This window comes from Vulpes lagopus, chromosome 18 (assembly GCF_018345385.1).
Source record: "Vulpes lagopus strain Blue_001 chromosome 18, ASM1834538v1, whole genome shotgun sequence".
In the NCBI taxonomy this organism is placed as follows: domain Eukaryota; kingdom Metazoa; phylum Chordata; class Mammalia; order Carnivora; family Canidae; genus Vulpes; species Vulpes lagopus.
The window spans coordinates 44,512,601-44,530,561 of record NC_054841.1 but is presented as its reverse complement, the minus strand read 5'-3'; the positions used below and the strand labels follow the sequence as shown (position 1 = coordinate 44,530,561).

The window sequence follows — 17,961 nt, the reverse complement described above, 5'->3', positions numbered from 1 at the left end:
GAGACATATGTATATATATACACATTTGTATTCTAATAATTTTAAAAAACTCTTATATGAAATGATGCTTTTTTTAAAAAAAATCTGATCTTTTTTTTTTTATTTTTATTTTTATTTATTTATGATAGTCACACACACACACAGAGAGAGAGAGAGAGAGAGAGGCAGAGACACAGGCAGAGGGAGAAGCAGGCTCCATGTACCGGGAGCCCGATGTGGAACTCGATCCCGGGTCGCCAGGATCGCACCCTGGGCCAAAGGCAGGCGCCAAACCGCTGCACCACCCAGCGATCCCCCCCCCCCCAAAAATCTGATCTTCTAAAGTTGATTCAAAAGAAATAGAAAATCAGAATATATTAATAACTTTGAAGTGGAACGTTGTCAAAGATAACCCTGAAGTCAGAGCCAGCTTCCAAGCTGATTGTCCCAGGTCTTCCACTAAACTAGCTCTGTATTCCTAGAAGACTGAAAACACCAAAAGACAGAGCAATATGCAGTGGAGAAAAGGCTTGCAGCCCAGTAGAAAAAAAAAGGGCTTCATGCTGGGCTTAGAATTAATATATTATCCTTTGTTTGTTATTTACAAAGACTGTGATTTTTAGTAATTGCTTCCTTAGTTGCTTTCTCGGATTAAATTTGGTCCATGATACTTTAAGAGTTGTCAAAAACCCTGTGTAAACAGACACAGAACTCACAGTGACCCCAGGGCAATGGGTGCAGCCCAACCGGCAGCCAATTTAATCAAGTGGGAATTCAGAGTATTCACCGCAAGCAATTGATTTTCAAGAGAAAAGTCAGCATGATCAAACAGCCTGTTGGGATGAAAATCCCCTGAATCACCCCATCACCGTGTTTTCTACCAACTAACTCCTGACTCCATATAGAGTAATAGCCAAATTACTATAATTATCCTGCAACACAAGTGGCATATCAACATTATTTTAAATGTGGATTTTTTGCATAATCTTTCATTATTATCATTCATCCTCCCATTTGGAAATGGCAAACAACAACAAACTGTGATCTACCCCCAAAAGAAGAAAGGTCACCAAAGAGAACAAATAAAAAGGCTATTTACATGTGAATATACTAAGAGAGATGTGTTTTACAGTCAAATACACTCTTGAAATTCATTAAATGCCTTCTTTCCTGCATTATAAATATGGGCAAAACAGACATCACCTACTGAGAAAATAATCCCAGCACATAATGATCATAACCAACATAAATGAAGCCACTTTTCTTTCAAAGACCTCAGGCCCTATATAAAAATGTGTTTGTATTTCTACAATCGTGAAATTCTGGCTGGTAGCAAGCATGCCAACCAGTCATAACACATGTCCTTCCTGGTGCTGAACAGGAGAGTATGAATGGTCCCCAGTCATCTTGCTCTCTGCAAAATAATTCGTTGCCATCATTCGTGGCTGCTATTTTAAGAGCATTCGAAAGGATGCAGAAACCAGTACTTGACTTAAGATGGAAAATCACCAACAGGTTTTGTTAAATACAGCTGACCGTTGGAAAGGGGTTTGAACTGCACAGGTCCAGGTACACATGGATTTATATATATAATATATATATATACACACACAGTGCAGTGCTATAAATGTATTTTCCTTACAATTTTAATAACTCTTTTCTCTAGTTTACTTTATTGTAAGAGTCTAGTATATAAACATACAACATGTTTACCTATTATTAAAGGTAATTAGTAATTACCCATTACCTTTATAATGTGGATAGCACAAAACATGTGTTAATTTACTGTTTATTATTGGGAAGGCTTCTGGTCAACAGTAGGCTATTAGTAGCTAAGTTTCTGGAGAGTCCAAAGTTTTCCCCAGGTGGGGGAGGGCGCACAAGGCCCCTCAACACCATGTTGTTCAAAGACCAACTGTAATGAAAAGGCTCACCAAGACTTTTGAGGCAGTGTCCCTAACAACAATACTGATTTCGAGTCTGCATCATCTTCTTCCTGGCATGTTAGCAGTTCAAAGGCTCCACCTTGAGAACCCCTGTAAGAGTTTACGCAGTCAGCCTTGGAGATAATCACGTGAGCTGGGCATAGGTCTGACATTATATACTTGTTTTATCAACATCTCTAGCAAAGCATCAGAACTCACATGGTTAATTCTAGAAAACCAAAGCTGACAAGAGTGGCTAAAGCTTTGAAAGAACACAATTTTGTTACCTTCATATACCAAAAACAACTTTGGTGGCAAAAAAAAAAAAAAGACAATATTCAGATTGTGATAAATATGAGCTGGTGTATCAGGCTTTGTATGAGCATCAAGCAGAGCAGACTTCATTGCCACTATGTGCATAATTGCTGTAGCCTTGTAGTCTTGGCCACAAGGCTCCAGGGGACTGTTAACACAGGACCCTAAGTGTTATGGCTGGACTGTGTCACAACATTCATATCTTGAAGTCTTCATCCCCAGCACTTCAAAATGTGACTGTGTTTGGAGATAGTGTCCTTAAAAAGAGAACTAAAGTAAAATGGGCCAATGGGCAGACCCTAATCCAATATTACTGGAGTCCTTTAAAGTCCTTAAAAGAAGATTTGGACACAAACAGGAGAGAAAAGAAGACCACATAGACACACAGAAAGAAGACATAGCATCTATAAGCCAACAAGAGAGGCCTCAGAGAAAAACTAACCTTGCCTACACCTTGATCTTGGAGTTTTAGCCTCCAGAACTGTGAGAAAATTAATTTCTATTGTTTAAGCCCCCCCATCTGTGGCACATTGTTAGGGCAGCCCCAGCAAACTAACATAGAGTCCCAGTGGGTCACTAAATAATCATAGAATGTACTGGTTGTTAAAATAGTGATCTGAAATATACAATGCAAGTATTTTGGCAGAAATACTGCTATGCTACAAACACAAGTGTTTCATCCATATTTGGAATCCATGTTAAAAGAAAAATACAGTAAAACAGAAGGCAACCCAGGCATATAAAATGGAAACCTTAGGAAGGGCAGCTAAAAAGGTTATTTAACACAAAATAAGATTTGATCCAGCCACTGTTTCTTAGTTTTGGCACTGGAAACTGGTTTCAAATGTTCTTCTACCTACAGAGAGAATCCGAGGTAAGAAGCAAATGTAAGTTCAAAGAAAAGAAATTTAAATAAGACATAAACGTTTCCTGACAAAAAGTATTTTTTTTTTAATTTAAAAGGCAACATTGCTATGTTCTATATGGACATGTTATGAAAATCATATTTGGAAGGGCTGATTAAGTATGTACTAAGCAACACTCGTCCTGAGTGGTTTGGTTACTCTATTGGTTATTATACTGGCTACACTGACTATTCTTTTGAAAGCCCACAAACTGGTCATATAAAACTAGGTTTCTCCCTGCCAAGTACACATTAGTTCCACAGAGATTCTGTACAGTGGGCCCTGGGTGAATAATAAGATTCACAGATCTGAACCTGAGGCTCCTGCTTCCCAGGTCATACCAACCTACATGACAAACAAAGGTTGCTTTTTGCTTTTTTTGTTTGTTTGTTTAACCAGTAAACGGGGCAATGCCAATACAGCTATGGAAATGCTGGCTGTGCCCTATTTTGCCTTATGCATTACCAAGAAATTTGCCAGCTCAGTTCTAATTCCAAATTCTTTACTGCAATGATGCAGTGAATGAAAGATACGAGTGATTTTCAAATGCTAGGCAGGGCCAGTGGTGGGGCCAACTGGAAAAACAACAACAACACTGTTTTGAGCCATTTTATTGTTACCAGAAGAAAATACACATAAGCTATCAGGCATATGCCATATCCTAATGTGTGTTCACTAAATTTTCACAGAATCTTAGCATCTTAGGGAATTTTAAATTTCATTTAGTATAATATCCCACACAAGAAGAAAACCTTTTCTTAAGCATCTATGACTACTATTTCTTTATGAATTCTTCCAATATTGGGAGAACCTGCTACTTTTAAGATTTTAAGATTTTATTTATTTATTCATGAGAGACATAGAGAGAGAGAGGCAGAGACACAGGCAGAGGGAGAAGCAGGATCCATGCAGGGAGCCTGATGCTCCTGGACTCGATCCCAGGACCCCAGGATCATGACCTGAGCCAAAGGCAATGCTCAACCACTGAGCCAGCCGGGTGCCCCAGAACCTCTTACTTCTAAACTAGGCTTTCCACTATTTAAATAAATAAATAAATAAATAAATAAATAAATAAATAAATAAATAACTTTCATTGGAGTTTCTTTATGTTGGGACAAAAAATTTGCATCTGTAGACTTTGTTCCTATTGGTCCCAGTTTAGTCCCAAGGTTTAGCAAATAAAAACCAAAATTTACACATGTACAGTAGGTTATGTACACAAAATGAGTAGCTAGAAAATGTTAACATACACAAATTACTCAAGTAAAATGAAAATTGAATGTGCACAGTTAAACTTTTTAGATCCAATGAAAACTTGTGATATGGCTGAAATAATGAATAGCTAGCAGGCTGATTATAATGTGGATAAGCAGCTAAAGAGGGAAGGTCACTATATTATCTTAAGAATGTTGAGCCTTGACATTAATCTGCTCAGAAGGATTGAGGTTGGTGTGATATTGCAAGTTTCACAGCTAGTGGGGAAAGTGTAGACCCTAGTCAAGAACTTGAGAACAAGTGACTTATTTGGGACGTGATTCCAGGAAGCATCAGTAAGGTGTTGGGGAAGAGAGAAAGGGAAGAAAGGGCAGCTAGTAAGCATGTGTCATTACACAGATTACCATTGTGGATAGCTGGAACTGAATCCCAGAGAGGAACTTTGGGAAACAGTACAAAACTAATGTCTCAGACTTATCCCACCTGAGAAGTGAGGGAGCTGGGGTATTAAACCTGGACTCTTGGCAGTCACGTAAAAATAAGTGTTTTCATAGCTGATGGCAAAAGACTAGATAGGCAGGGTCCTGGTGTGGGTTTCCTCAGAAGCAGACCTTGAGGCAAGGACTCCAGTACAACAGTTTATTTGGGAATTGATTGAGAAAGAGGCATAGTGGGCCAGGGACAGGAGACAGGGAAGCAGAGGCTGCTCCTGGAGTGCTAATTTCCTGGCACTTCTGACCTGCCTCTTGTGCAAGTGGTCTTCCACAGTTCTGGCAAATCCCACAGACATAAAGGTGGAGATTCCAGTATATGGAAATTGTTCAGAGTGTGTGCACACACACACACACATACACACACACACACACACACACACACAAAAGCCTGAGGGAAATGGGTGGGCCACTGAGAACTCATTGAAGTGGTAACTCATTACAACTTGTTGAAGTGAAGAAAGCTGATCATGTATCCAGTGCAGCAGACACATCACTGGAGTCTAAAGTCAAAGACATTCAAGATAAAATGTCACCTTGCCAAGCAGAGAGGGCTGGGGCTGAGTCCTGGATCCATCCACTCCTGATGAGCTTGAGAACCTTGCATGAGCTTGGACAGGTATAAAAAGGAAATAATGACACCTGTCCTAGTCTCCTATATCAAATCATGATGATAAAATGAGAGAAAATATACGACAATCCTTTGAAAAGTAAAAAATACTAAACAAAATAAAAGGTACAAGGCAAAATGATGCATGCTCATTTGAAACAAGAATTTTAGTTCATATTTTAGAGAAATTATATTTCTTTTAACTTGAGACTTTCATCAGAAAAACAATGAATGGTAGATCAGAGCACATTTAGAATTTTCTCTGGAGTCTCATTCTTTGTTGTTGAAGGAAGATGGTAGCAAAATGTGTTGATGACTCTTTTCTTAGATATAATAAGCTGTTGATGATTTGTGAATCCATCCCTGAGTTATTTGGAAGCTTATAATAGTGTTCCCTGATGACAATTTAATAATCATCTTTGTATGAGTGAACATAAAGCTGGATTTTCAAAAATAAACAAGGCACAGAAGGTAACAAGAGAAGGTTTCCTATTTCCTTTACTTCCCATTTTATCCTAGATAAGTAATTTTAAGTAAAAATATTAAAAGTAGTAGAAAGAAGTAGGACTTCCTTCAGCTCCCATATCTCCTTGAGCTTCAAAGTATATTTAAAGTCAGGTTTCAGTCTAAATTTTGGATTTTTTTCTCCCCATAATGTTTCTAAGATAGGAATCTTCTATTCACTCTGTGTATGGAATATCAGCCACCTCATGGTGACTCCCAGAGAACATACTCAGAAACACATGGAAAAGGACTTTATCTTCTCAATTTGTTTTTTAGAACAGTCACAGTTGGAGGCAGAAACAAAAAAAATTTTTGAGGACTTACACTGAGCTGAGCACATGTAGATTCTAATATTTAGTCTTCCCAACAACTTTTTGGGTTCAATACTACTTTTATCTCCATTTGATGGTGGAGAAAATCAAGCCATAAAACCTATTTAATGCTGCCTTTGACAAGAATTTATACACTTGAAAGTGACAAAGATAACTTATGGTTCAGGACTGCATCATACTGAAAATTTCTGTAGAACACTCCAGTATCTCTTCACTGAGACGCATAGGCAAGCCAGCTTTCGCTATTCAAAAATAATGGCCTCAAACCTTTCTTTTGGGAAGTGTTGTTGTCAGTACAAAAAGGAAACACCTCTCCATCTGTGGCTCTGTAAGTTCTTTTAATGGGTGCAAACATTCAGATAAGCTCTGTACATTCTTGCACGTGGTTTCCCACTGAGGAGATAAGATCAGACAGACAGACACCTGCCATTGCTTACACTGACAAGTCCTTTGCCACCACCCAGTGTGTTCCTCTTCCTATTTTTGAACAATCTTGATATCATCTTTCAGACATGAGAAAGCAGTGCAATTCAAAATGTCCTGATTTTAAACTTAGAAGGCTCAAATAGATCAAAGACCAACTGCAAAGAAATAACCATCACTAATAATGATGGTCAACATTTACTAAGCAGAGTAATATCAGTGAAACTTTACAATTCCCTTATATGGGAGGTATTATTATTTCTATTTTATAAAGGAAGAAACCCAGGTTTAGAAGAGTGAATTAACATACCTTGCATCTGTTCGATTTAAGAATGGAAACACTTTACCTGCAAAGATACCTAGGGATGGAGCAAGACCTCATCAAAATACCAAAGTCTGAGATTACCTAATTTCACTTCATGAAGAACCTGATACAGACAATATTTAAAAATCAATTTTATCATTTCATATGACTAGAAATAACTTAAGCAGGTTAAAAAGGACTACTTGCAATAGACTCGTACTGTATACTAATTTGTCAAAGACACAAACACAAAAGTACTAATTGGTGGGATTAAAACCTGACAGCATTCAGAACTTCTCAAGTCACTGACTTGAAAAAAAAACACATTATATTTTGGTGTGTGTGTTTGTGTGTGTGTGTAAAATGCTGAAATACTATCAATTCTTTCACAGTGAACATTCTGAAGGCAGGTATTCTGAATTTAGGGAAGTTTAAGCTTCTATGCCACTATGTCTGTCTACATCTGTGCACTTTTGGCCATTTGTGCTCCCACATATGTGCACCAGATATAAGTAACCATGGAAACTATACCTTAAAGGGAATTGGAGAAGGAGATATAAAATAAACCATCTAGTTCCATCACTCATCAAAAGGCACAGTGGTATAGAAGGCATGGATTTCATTCTTGACATGTTCCTGTGATAGCCACGGTACCTTGACTTCCTTCAATGCCTTGCTCTTCTGGTGGTTGCAGAACATCATCAGGGTGTGGGATGCAGAGTCCATGGAAGGGCCCCAAGTCAAAGCACTCATGCAGGAGCTGCATGTTCACTCTTGAGCACACACTCATGAACCCGACAGCTACACCTTCCACCTGAAACATCCAAAACATCTCGTTACTCTATCAGAACACAAATGAATTCTCATCATGAAACTTCTAGGAACCCGTAGCTTTGAAATAGTTAAGGGAGGGTATGATAGCTTCCTTTAGAATCTCTACTATCCAGAACAATGCATGGCACACACAACATACTCAAAAAAATGTCCAATGAATGACCACTGTGAACAATCCTAGAAGTGGATGCATAATTTAGGGAAGTTGCTAGAGTTCTTGAGGGAAAGAACATGTGCCCTCTTTGCCCAGACTTGGTTCTTTTCCTTTCTATGGTCCCACTACAAGCCCAGCCTTCCTATGAAGTTTCTTCCCTCTACCATGCACAGTCTCAGTAACATCAGCCATCATTCCATCCGATTGACCCTTGATTCAGAGATGTTTGTTCATGGTCACCTATTCTTTTAGACTGGAACTTTGATTTTCTTGAATTCATTCATTTATTTGATTGGATGGTTACATGGGGAAGAAATGTGAGCAAAGAGGTTTGGTGGGGATATTTGAGCAAAGTAAACTCACAACACTGGTTCACCATGTGGGTCTGACTTACAAATATGTCACTTCCTAGCGTCCAAATGGATACTCGGTTCTGAACCTCTTACAATGGTCCCATGATTTTAGGCCTCTGATGAGGAATACACAGGTGGGAACAGTGTGATGTACTAAGAAATACATATTTGGTCTTCGATCCTAGTTCCTGGCATAAAGCCCCTAAGACACTTGTAATTTCCTGAGAGAAGCTTCTTTGTTTTTCCTAAAAAAATCTTTTGAGTAATACCCATGTGTATGCTAATGAGGTGACTCCCAGATAATGGCAGCTGATTGTCAGGGAAACATGTGATTGATTAGAGTGTTAGAACTTAGGCTCCCACTCTCTGACCTCTGGAGAGGAGAGAGGGGCTTGAGATTGAGTTCAGTCACCACTGGCCAATGACATAATCTATCATTAATGGAATCATCATAAAAACCCCTAACCAGTGGGAATCAGGAGCTTTGGGTTGGTGAACACATGGAGGTCCTGGGAGAAGACCTGCCCAGAGAGGACATGGAAGCTCAGAGTACCTTGCTGTGTGCATCCCCCCTTGCACATAGCTGTTACTGAGTTGTATTCTTTATAATAAACCAGCAATAGTAAGCAAAGTGTTTCCCTGAGTTCTATGAGCCATGCTAGCAAATTATCCACCCTAAGGAGGGGACTGTGGGAACTCCTGATTCATAGCCAGTAAGTTAGAAGTACAGGTGACAGCCTGGGACTTATAACTGGCACCTAAAGTGGGGGCAGTCCTGTGGGCCTGAGCCCTTACCCTGTGAGGTCCACACTAACTCCAGGGAACATCAGAACTGAATCGCAGGACACCCAGTTGGTATCCAGGGAGCTGAAAGATTGGTTGGTGTAAGCAAAACCCTATACATTTAGTGGCAGTAGTGTTAGAAATTAAGAAAACAAGTTATCTTCTAATGAGTAATTAGCCCATCTACACTTATTATTGGTAGTAATACAAATCAATGAAATTTAACTCTAGCATAGTCTGCACTGATAGATATCTGTGACTGAAATTCTTTATGATGCCCCGTCATTAATCCTGTATGTTATTCTTCCCTGCAAGAAAAGCATTTAAAATTTTGAAAGAGGGGCACCTGGGTGGCTCAGTGGTTGAGCATCTGCCTTTGGCTCAGGTTGTGATGCTAGGGTTCTGGGATCGAGTCCCACATCAGGCTCCCCATGAGGAGCCTGCTGCTCCCTCTGCCTATGTCTCTGCCTTTCTCCCTGTGTCTCTCGTGAATGAATAAATAAAATCTTTTAAAAAATTAAAAATAAAAAAATAAAATTTTGAAAGAGAGCAAGAAAGAATGCATAGTTCTTCAGTTAACTAATCTGTGGTAATTATTTATAAGTTTATATATAAATAAAACCTATATATATATATATATATATATATATATATCATATATTATCTATACCTATATGCATGTCATATATATGCCAAATCACTACATTGTAAACCTTAAACAAACTTATATAATGTTATACAATTATATTTCACTAAAATTAGAAAAGAGAGAAAACTAAATTGTACATAAATAACTCTTCCTGTTAATCATAACATGCGTTTTAAGCAAATTCTGGTTGATTTGACTGACAACTCTTGTTGAAAGCCACCATTACTAGGTCCTACCCCTCAAGTGTTCAGACAGTATTTCTTGAGACAACCATTCTGTGCAGGAAGCAGAACTCATTGTAGGCATTCCCTAGTTCCAAGAATGTAGCATCATTCCATAAATGTCAGTCAGAGAAAATGGTTAATATTTTAATCTACCAAAGCATAAAATTAAGCTACAACAATGCTCAGTCTCTTACATGACACACAGAAAAGTTAGGCATTAAAATATTTGTTCTCAAATGTATCTTCTAGTTGGAAATCAATTGTTGTCAAACATGTGTTTGAAAAATAAATGTGAGACTCCCTTTGTTTTCTCCCTAATGCTAAAATACAAGACAAATTCTTAAAAAATAATTTTTCCATGCATATTCTTTTCTTTATGGCCCCTCACCTCTACCCCATAATGATACTAGCAATACAAGGCTGGATTGACACAGCTGTTTTTGTAAAGCTATCAACACTTTAATAAAAGTCCAAAATAAACATTTTAATTTTTTTCCCAAATAACAAGTGATTGTCTTGTTTGCCCTCCTGAACAAAGGCTGCGTAGCCACAGTTGTCTGGCTTCTCTGCAATTTTAGGCTCAAGACTCAGCAGACACTGATTAACCAATCCATCTACCATATGTGCAGAAAGAGACGGCCAGCCTCATTCTCGGCAGGGAAAATTGGCATCCATCTTGGTTCACATGGAGATGTCCTTCTAATCTACAGCCACGCTGGCGCAACGAAACTTCGATGGCCTGAAATACCTTTTGCTGGCTTCACAGCGAGCTGCATGTGCATGATAAGAATGTATTATTTATAAGACCACTGTTAGTAATGAGCTATTACACTAATGGCTCGTTGTGTTTGGAATTTGATTTCAAATGGCATGGATCACACATTCTGATGAAAATGAGAAAAAACATGTTTTGCCATTAGGAACAAAGATGCAACGTTCTCCAATTCTACAACCTGTTATATTCCCATCATTCATCCTGGGTTGTGACAATTCACAAAAGTTCACAATTATGAACTGCAATAGAGCAAGGACATACATATTGTGGACATGTTTGCTTTTTCCTTTGAGTTTCTTTCAAATAACTATTCTTTTTTTTTTCTTCAAATAACTATTCTGATTTGAGAAACACACTCTGAAATATGAATATGTGGGAGTATTCAAATGCATCTTTGTGTGTATGTTTTCTGGAAAAAGAGATTCAGTAAACTTTCTTTACTTGAACAATGAAAAGGGCTTGATTGTTGGCTACTATCTATCCTCCAAGGGACAGAGATAACTTTCCACTACTAAGGTGTCTTCAATTATCTTATAGTAAGAGAGCAAAATTGAAAGTTCTATTTATTGTTCTTGTTTTTCCTCTGAGAATATATGTTAGGATACAGAAAGCTCTGATTGCTAGAAATCCCTACGTGCAGTGGCCTTGTCTTCACACGCAGGTCCATTTAGAGACATGTGTGCACTATATCATTTATGCTTCCTTCTAAAAAGTCACTCATCCCTTTTGGGTGACAGTACTCCACAATGAGGGTGCCCTTACTGTGACCAGTGCCAGCTTTGATACCCTCTGCCTCATGCCAACAGCAGGGCTGAGCTGGCAGGCTCTGCCCACCTGCAGGTCAGTGGTGCCTCCTGGGACCACTGCTGCCCATGCTGTGGATGATGCCAGAGCAGACGCTCTGCCCATCTGTCTCTAGGAGCCGCCCTTGGCCTCCAAACGCCCTTCCCTAAAATCTCAGTTTGGAGTAAACACCAGATGTCAAGGTAAGCCAGGATAAAGTTATGAAAAGCAACTTGCAGCAAAGTAATGACTCAAAACTCCTCCAAAGTAGCTATCAAGCCAAAGAAAATCTGCACAGTTAAAAACCTTACTAGTCAAGAGTTTCCTACATGGCACAGGTATAGTTTCCAGGCATTCTATGTGCATGGTCTGTAACTATCATGGGCCAGTGTGGGAAGAGACAGATTTGCTGTACTGTTCCATTATCTCTGGTCAACTGCAGTCACCCATAAGCATGGCATGCTGCATGTAAGTGCTTAATCAGCAACTAGGGTGGGGAAAGCCCTGATTTAGCTTTAGTCAATCTCTGGGGTGTAAATATTCCCATTGTGGCCAATTTTAAGCTACCAATGCAATGTTACCAGACAGGGGAGTTGGGAAGGGATGCCCTGTAGCCACTATTATATAGTATTTCTACTAGAGAGACTACAGGCATAATCTCAAGAGCAAAGAATAATAAAAAAATAATTAGGAAGTGATGAGTTTTGAGTATTAACTTTGTTTTCCAGTGTGACTTATTACACTTCAAGTTTATATAATTTAATTTTTAATAATGGGTGTTTAACAACCAGCTTGCAAAGTTCCTGAAGATTTAACATTTGGTTCCTGTGAGGCAGAATGAACTAGTTCCCTCATGCCACTGGCTACAAGGCCAGCCAAAGAAAGTCCAGGTTGTTGGGAGAAGGGTCCAGGAGGCAGGTTTTAGGGGAGTGACAGCACTGATCTTGAACTCAAAAAGGCTTACACCAGATAGTACTCAGTAGAGACTAGAGATGTGATCCCAAGACCTGGATTGGCTTCACCCTGTTAAATGAGTCTTGCTTCTGCCCTTCTATTCAAAGACTGAAGTCCATGGTCACTTCTCCAGAATGTGAAGCATCTGATGGCCTGAGGTAACACGGCCTCTCAGAAACTGGGCTGGACTCCATTCACCTCTTTATTTTTTTTTTATTTTTTTATTTTTTATTTATTTATGATAGTCACAGAGAGAGAGAGAGAGAGAGGCAGAGACACAGGCAGAGGGAGAAGCAGGCTCCATGCACCGGGAGCCTGATGTGGGATTCGATCCCGGGTCTCCAGGATCGCGCCCTGGGTCAAAGGCAGGCGCCAAACCGCTGCGCCACCCAGGGATCCCCATTCACCTCTTTAGAGACCTCATAGGATCCTTGCATAGTTGAGACCGCAATTTTCATCCTCCAACTTTCCTCTAATGTTGTATGCACTGAAAATTTGTGACATGTGACTAGATAGGAAAGGAACATTGAGGCAGTCACTGTAGCTGCTCCTCATAAGTACTAACACAAGTGATTTGGGTTGAAACTAGCATCTTAAAATCAAAGGATTAAAAGCCTTCTCCAGAGAGACATCAGCATCATAGTGGCATAAAAATGTCCATCATTTTTTCCCCTAAGCTCAATAGCAAATACTGGCATCCAATCATGAACACAGGGGCCTTTGAGGGAGCTGTGGGATCCAGCACTAGAAGCCAAGGGACCTGGAAGAGTCTTGCCCACTGTGCATGAGGAAATAGGCAAACATATCTTGGTCTTGACTATGAACCCTGCAGAGGACTATGAACTGGCTCCAGCCTATCTTGGCCATGATCTAGAAGCCCTTGGAGAATATTGACTTAGATAATCATTTACAGATAAGAGAGTCTTTGTGAAAACTACAGTTTCCAGAGAAGTTCCAGGACTCCATTGGAGCAAAAAACTATGAGTTTGGATACACTGAAATGAATAAGAGGAACAGTTTGGCTTTACCCATTTCACCCATCCCCAGTGAGGCACAGCTTAGGGGCAAAAAAGATCTTCCTTGGCCCATGATTTATCCAATGGGGAAGGTCATTATGTCAAGCTGGGTATGAGTGAGCACTCAGCTTCCTCAGCTGTGTCGCTGCTTCCAAAGAGACTCATTTCTATTTTGCCTCATCCAGAGACTGAATTGGAGCTCCATGACTTATGTCCTAGCAGAAAGAAGCTAGGGAGAGCAGCAAATATTGCCCTCTTGGAGGGCAATGAAGGAACCTGGTTCTTAATTGCACTGTGGATTGCATCAAGAAGCCCACCCTGCTGCGAATATCTTGCCCAAGAACCTCCTAACTGGCCCACAAGCACTCCCAGCAACCTGTGTGCCTTACCCACACATCATCCCACCTGGTGGCTAGCTCCTGTACACACTCTCAACAGCACCATGAGTAGTCTTTAGCAGATGGTTAGAGAGGACTGCAGAAAATCCATCTGTGGCCAGAGAGAGACTATAAACTTGAGCTGCTATCTTTGGGAAAATAAAAGAGGATGTCAGCACTCTGCCTGGTGCTTTGTAAGATCCAGAGAATGCATACAAGCTTAAGAACTCTGTCAAAAGAGGGAAGAAGAAGGGTGAAGCAGATATATCCATAGAAGGTCTGAGAATTTCTCAGGATCTGTAGCAAGGCTGACAGAAGGATGTCTGTTCTGAAGAAAGTAAAGACTGGAGGAGATAATTGCTACTTCAAATGAGAAGACAATAATGCAAAACTCCAAGAAACATGAGAAAATCCAGAAAATGTCATCCACCAAAAGATCATAAGAATTTTCCTGTAACCAAACCCAAAGAAATAGAGATCTCTAACTTACCAGATAGAGAATTTAAAATAGCAAGGGCACCTGGGTAGCTCAGTCAGTAAAGTGTCTGACTCTTGACTTTGGCTCAGGTCATAATTTTAGAGTGGTGAGATTGAGCCCTGCTTTGGGCTCTGTGCTAGGTGTGGGGCCTGCTTGGGATTCTCACTCTCTGCCCCTCCCCTACCACTCAAATTTTCTCTCTCTCTCTCTCTCTCAAAACATAAAAATAAAAAAAAAAAGCAGAGAAAAGAAAGGTAAAGGAAGGAAAAGAAAAGACCCAACTATAATGCTGCCTAAGAGAGACTCACTTTAGCTTTAAGGAAACACATAGGCTCAAAGTGAAGAGAAGGGAAGTCAAAAACAGAAACAAAAGACAATGAAGGTCCTTATATCAATGATAAAGGGGTCAATTTATCAAGAAGAGATAGCAATCATGAATACGTATAAGCTTAATACTGGACCACCTAAGTATACCAAGAAAATACTAAAAGATAGGAAGGTAGGCATAGAGTACAATCACAGTAGGGGACTTCAATATCCCTACTTCAGCAATAGATAGAAGACCCAATACAGAAGATCTACAAGGAAATGTTTGACTTGAATATTACTTTAGACCAATGGACCTAACAGACATGGACAGAACATGCCATCTAACACAGGAAACTATACATTCTTCTCCAGCATACATAGAACATTCTAGTAGTAGTAGTAGTAGTAGATCATGTAGTAGGCTACAAAACAAGTCTTAGAAAATTTAAGAAGACTGAAATCATGCCAAGTATCTTTTCTGACTACATGCTATAAAATTAAAAATCAATAACAGTAGGGAACTGGACAGTTCATAAATATGTGGAAATTTAAAAAAAAATTCCTGAACAACCCTGGAGGTGTTCCAAAGAAGAAATCAAAAGGCAAATAAAAAAAATCTTCAAAGAAACAGCAATGGAAAGACAAAATACCAAAACCTATGGGATGTTGAAAAAGTAGTTCTATAAAACTGGTGAACATATGCGAGGGGAGAAAAAGGACAGAAGGAGAGAGGGAAACAAACCATAAGAAACTCTTAATGATAGAGAACAAACGGAGGGTTGATAGAGGGAGGTGGGTGGGAGAGGGGCTAGATGGGTGATGGGGATTAAAGAGGGCACTTGTGATGAGCACTGGGCATTGTATGTAAGGGATGAATCACTGAATTCTACTATTGCACTGTGTGTTAACTAAAATTTAAATAAAAAATTTTAAAAAAGAAAAAGCAGTTCTAGGAGGAGGAAAATTTCTAGCAAGAAACACCTGTTTCAAGAAAAAAAGATCTTGGGGCTCCCTGGGTGGCTCAGCAGTTTAGCGCCTGCCTTCAGCCCAGGGCGTAATCCTGGAGTCCCGGGATCGATTCCTGCACCAGGCTCCCTACATGGAGCCTGCTTCTCCCCCTGCCTGTGTCTCTGCCTCTCTCTCTCTGTGTCTCTCATGAATAAATAAATAAAATCTTAAAAAAAACAACAACAACAAAAGAAAAAAGATCTTAAACAACTAAATTTGCACTTTAAGGAACCTGGTAAAGGAGATCAAATTAAGCCCAAAGTTAGCAGAAGGCAGAAAATACAAAGATCAGAGCAGAAATAAGTGAACTAGAAAAACAGCAGAAAAGCAATGAAACTAAGAGTTGATTTTTGAAAAGACAAACAAAATTGACAAACCTTAAGCTAGACTAAGAAAAAAGAGACAAAAGACTCAAAAGCAGAAATGAAAGAGGAGATATTACAACTGGTAACACAGAAATACAAAGTATCATAAGAGGCTACTGTGAACAATTATATGGCAACAAACTGAACAACCTAGAATAAATGGATAAATTCCTAGAAACATATAACTTACCTAGTCTGAAAAATGAAGAAATAGAGAATATTAACAGTTGAATAACAAGAGACTGAATCAGCAATCAAAAACCTCCTGCCAAAGAAAAGCCCCAGAACAGATGGTTTCACTGGTAAATTCTACCAAATATTTAATGAAGAATTGACACCAATCCTTCTCAAACTCTTCCAAAAATTGAAGAGGAAGGAATACTCCCAAATGTATTTTATGAGGCCAGCATTATACTGATAGCAAAGCCAGATAAGGACATTACAAGAAAACTACAGATATCCCCGATGAATATGGATGCAAAATTCTCAACAAAATATTACCAAACTGGATTCAACAGCACGATAAAAGGATCATATACCATGATCAAGCAGGATTTATCCTTGTGATGCAAGGATGGTTCAATATACAGAAATCAATACAAGTGATATACCACATTAATAGAAAAATAAAAACCATATGATCATGTCAATAGATGCAGAGAAAGCATTTGATGAAATATTACATCTCTTCATGGTAAGAATGCTCAATAAATAGGTTCAGTAGAAAAAAATATTTCAATTAAATAAAGGCCATTTATAACAAGCCCATAGCTAGCATCATACTCAACAGTGAATGACTGAAAGCTATTCTTCTAAGATCAGGAACAGAACAAGTGTGCCCACTCACCACTCCTATTCAACAAAGGACTGCAAGTCCTAGCCAGAGAAATCAGGCAAAAAAAAAAAAAAAAAAAAAAGGAATAAAAAGGCATCCAAAAAAAAAAAAAAAAGGCATCCAAATCAGAAAGGAAGTAGTAAAACTGTCTTTGTTTGAAAATGATATGTTATCTTACATATAGAAAATCCTGGGGCACCAGGGTGGCTCAGTCAGTTAAGTGTATGCTCAGGTCATGATCTCGGGGTCCTAGGATAGAGCCCCACATTGGGCTCCCTGCTCAGTGGGGAGCCTGCTTCTCTCTCTCTCTCTCTCTCTCTCTCCCCTCCCCCCTGCTCATGCTATCCCTCTCTGTCTCCTTCAAATGAATAAATAAAACATCTTAAAAAAAAAAAGAAAATCCTAAAGACTCCACCAAAAAACTGTTAGAACTGATAAATGAAAAAAAATAAAAAAAAAAAATAAAAAAAAAAAGAACTGATAAATGAATTCTGCAAAGTTGCATGATACCAAACCAATGGAAATCAGTTGCAGGATGCCTGGGTGGCTCAGCAGCTGAACATCTGCCTCCGTCTCGGTGTGATCCTGGTATCCAGGATCGGGTCCCACACAAAGCTCCCTGTGGGGAGCCTGCTTCTCCCTCTGCCTATGTCTCTGCCTCTCTCTCTCTCTGTGTCTGTCATGAATAAATAAATACATCTTTTAAAAAAGAAAGAAAAATATCAGTTGCATTTTTCTTTTTCTTTTTCTTTTTCTTTTTTTTTTTTTGACACAGAGAGAGAGAGAGCACAAGCAGGGGGAGTGGCAGGTAGAGGAAGGAGAAGCAGACTCCTCAGGAACATGACCTGAGCTGAAGGCAGAGGCCTAACCAACTGAGCCACCCAGGTACCCACCCCCCAGTTGCATTTCTATACACTAACAATGAAATACTTGAAAAAGAAATAAAGAAAACAATCATATTCACAATTGTATCAAAACAATTGGATTAGAAGAATTAACATTGTTAAAATGTTCATACACCCAAAACCATCTCTAGATTCAGTATAATCCCTAACAAAATT

General features: G+C 39.2%; 1 protein-coding gene across 6 annotated transcripts in view; it reads right to left on the bottom strand.

Annotated features, from left to right (window-relative positions):
- The window catches only part of CFAP61 (cilia and flagella associated protein 61), a 270,399-nt gene that overhangs the window by 212,645 nt on the left and 39,793 nt on the right, over positions 1–17,961 (bottom strand). For all 6 annotated transcript variants that reach the window (XM_041732553.1, XM_041732556.1, XM_041732555.1 and 3 more), the window contains one exon: positions 7,658–7,817. In XM_041732553.1, coding sequence (XP_041588487.1) covers positions 7,658–7,817 — 160 coding nt within the window. The remainder of the gene's footprint in view (positions 1–7,657; positions 7,818–17,961) is intronic.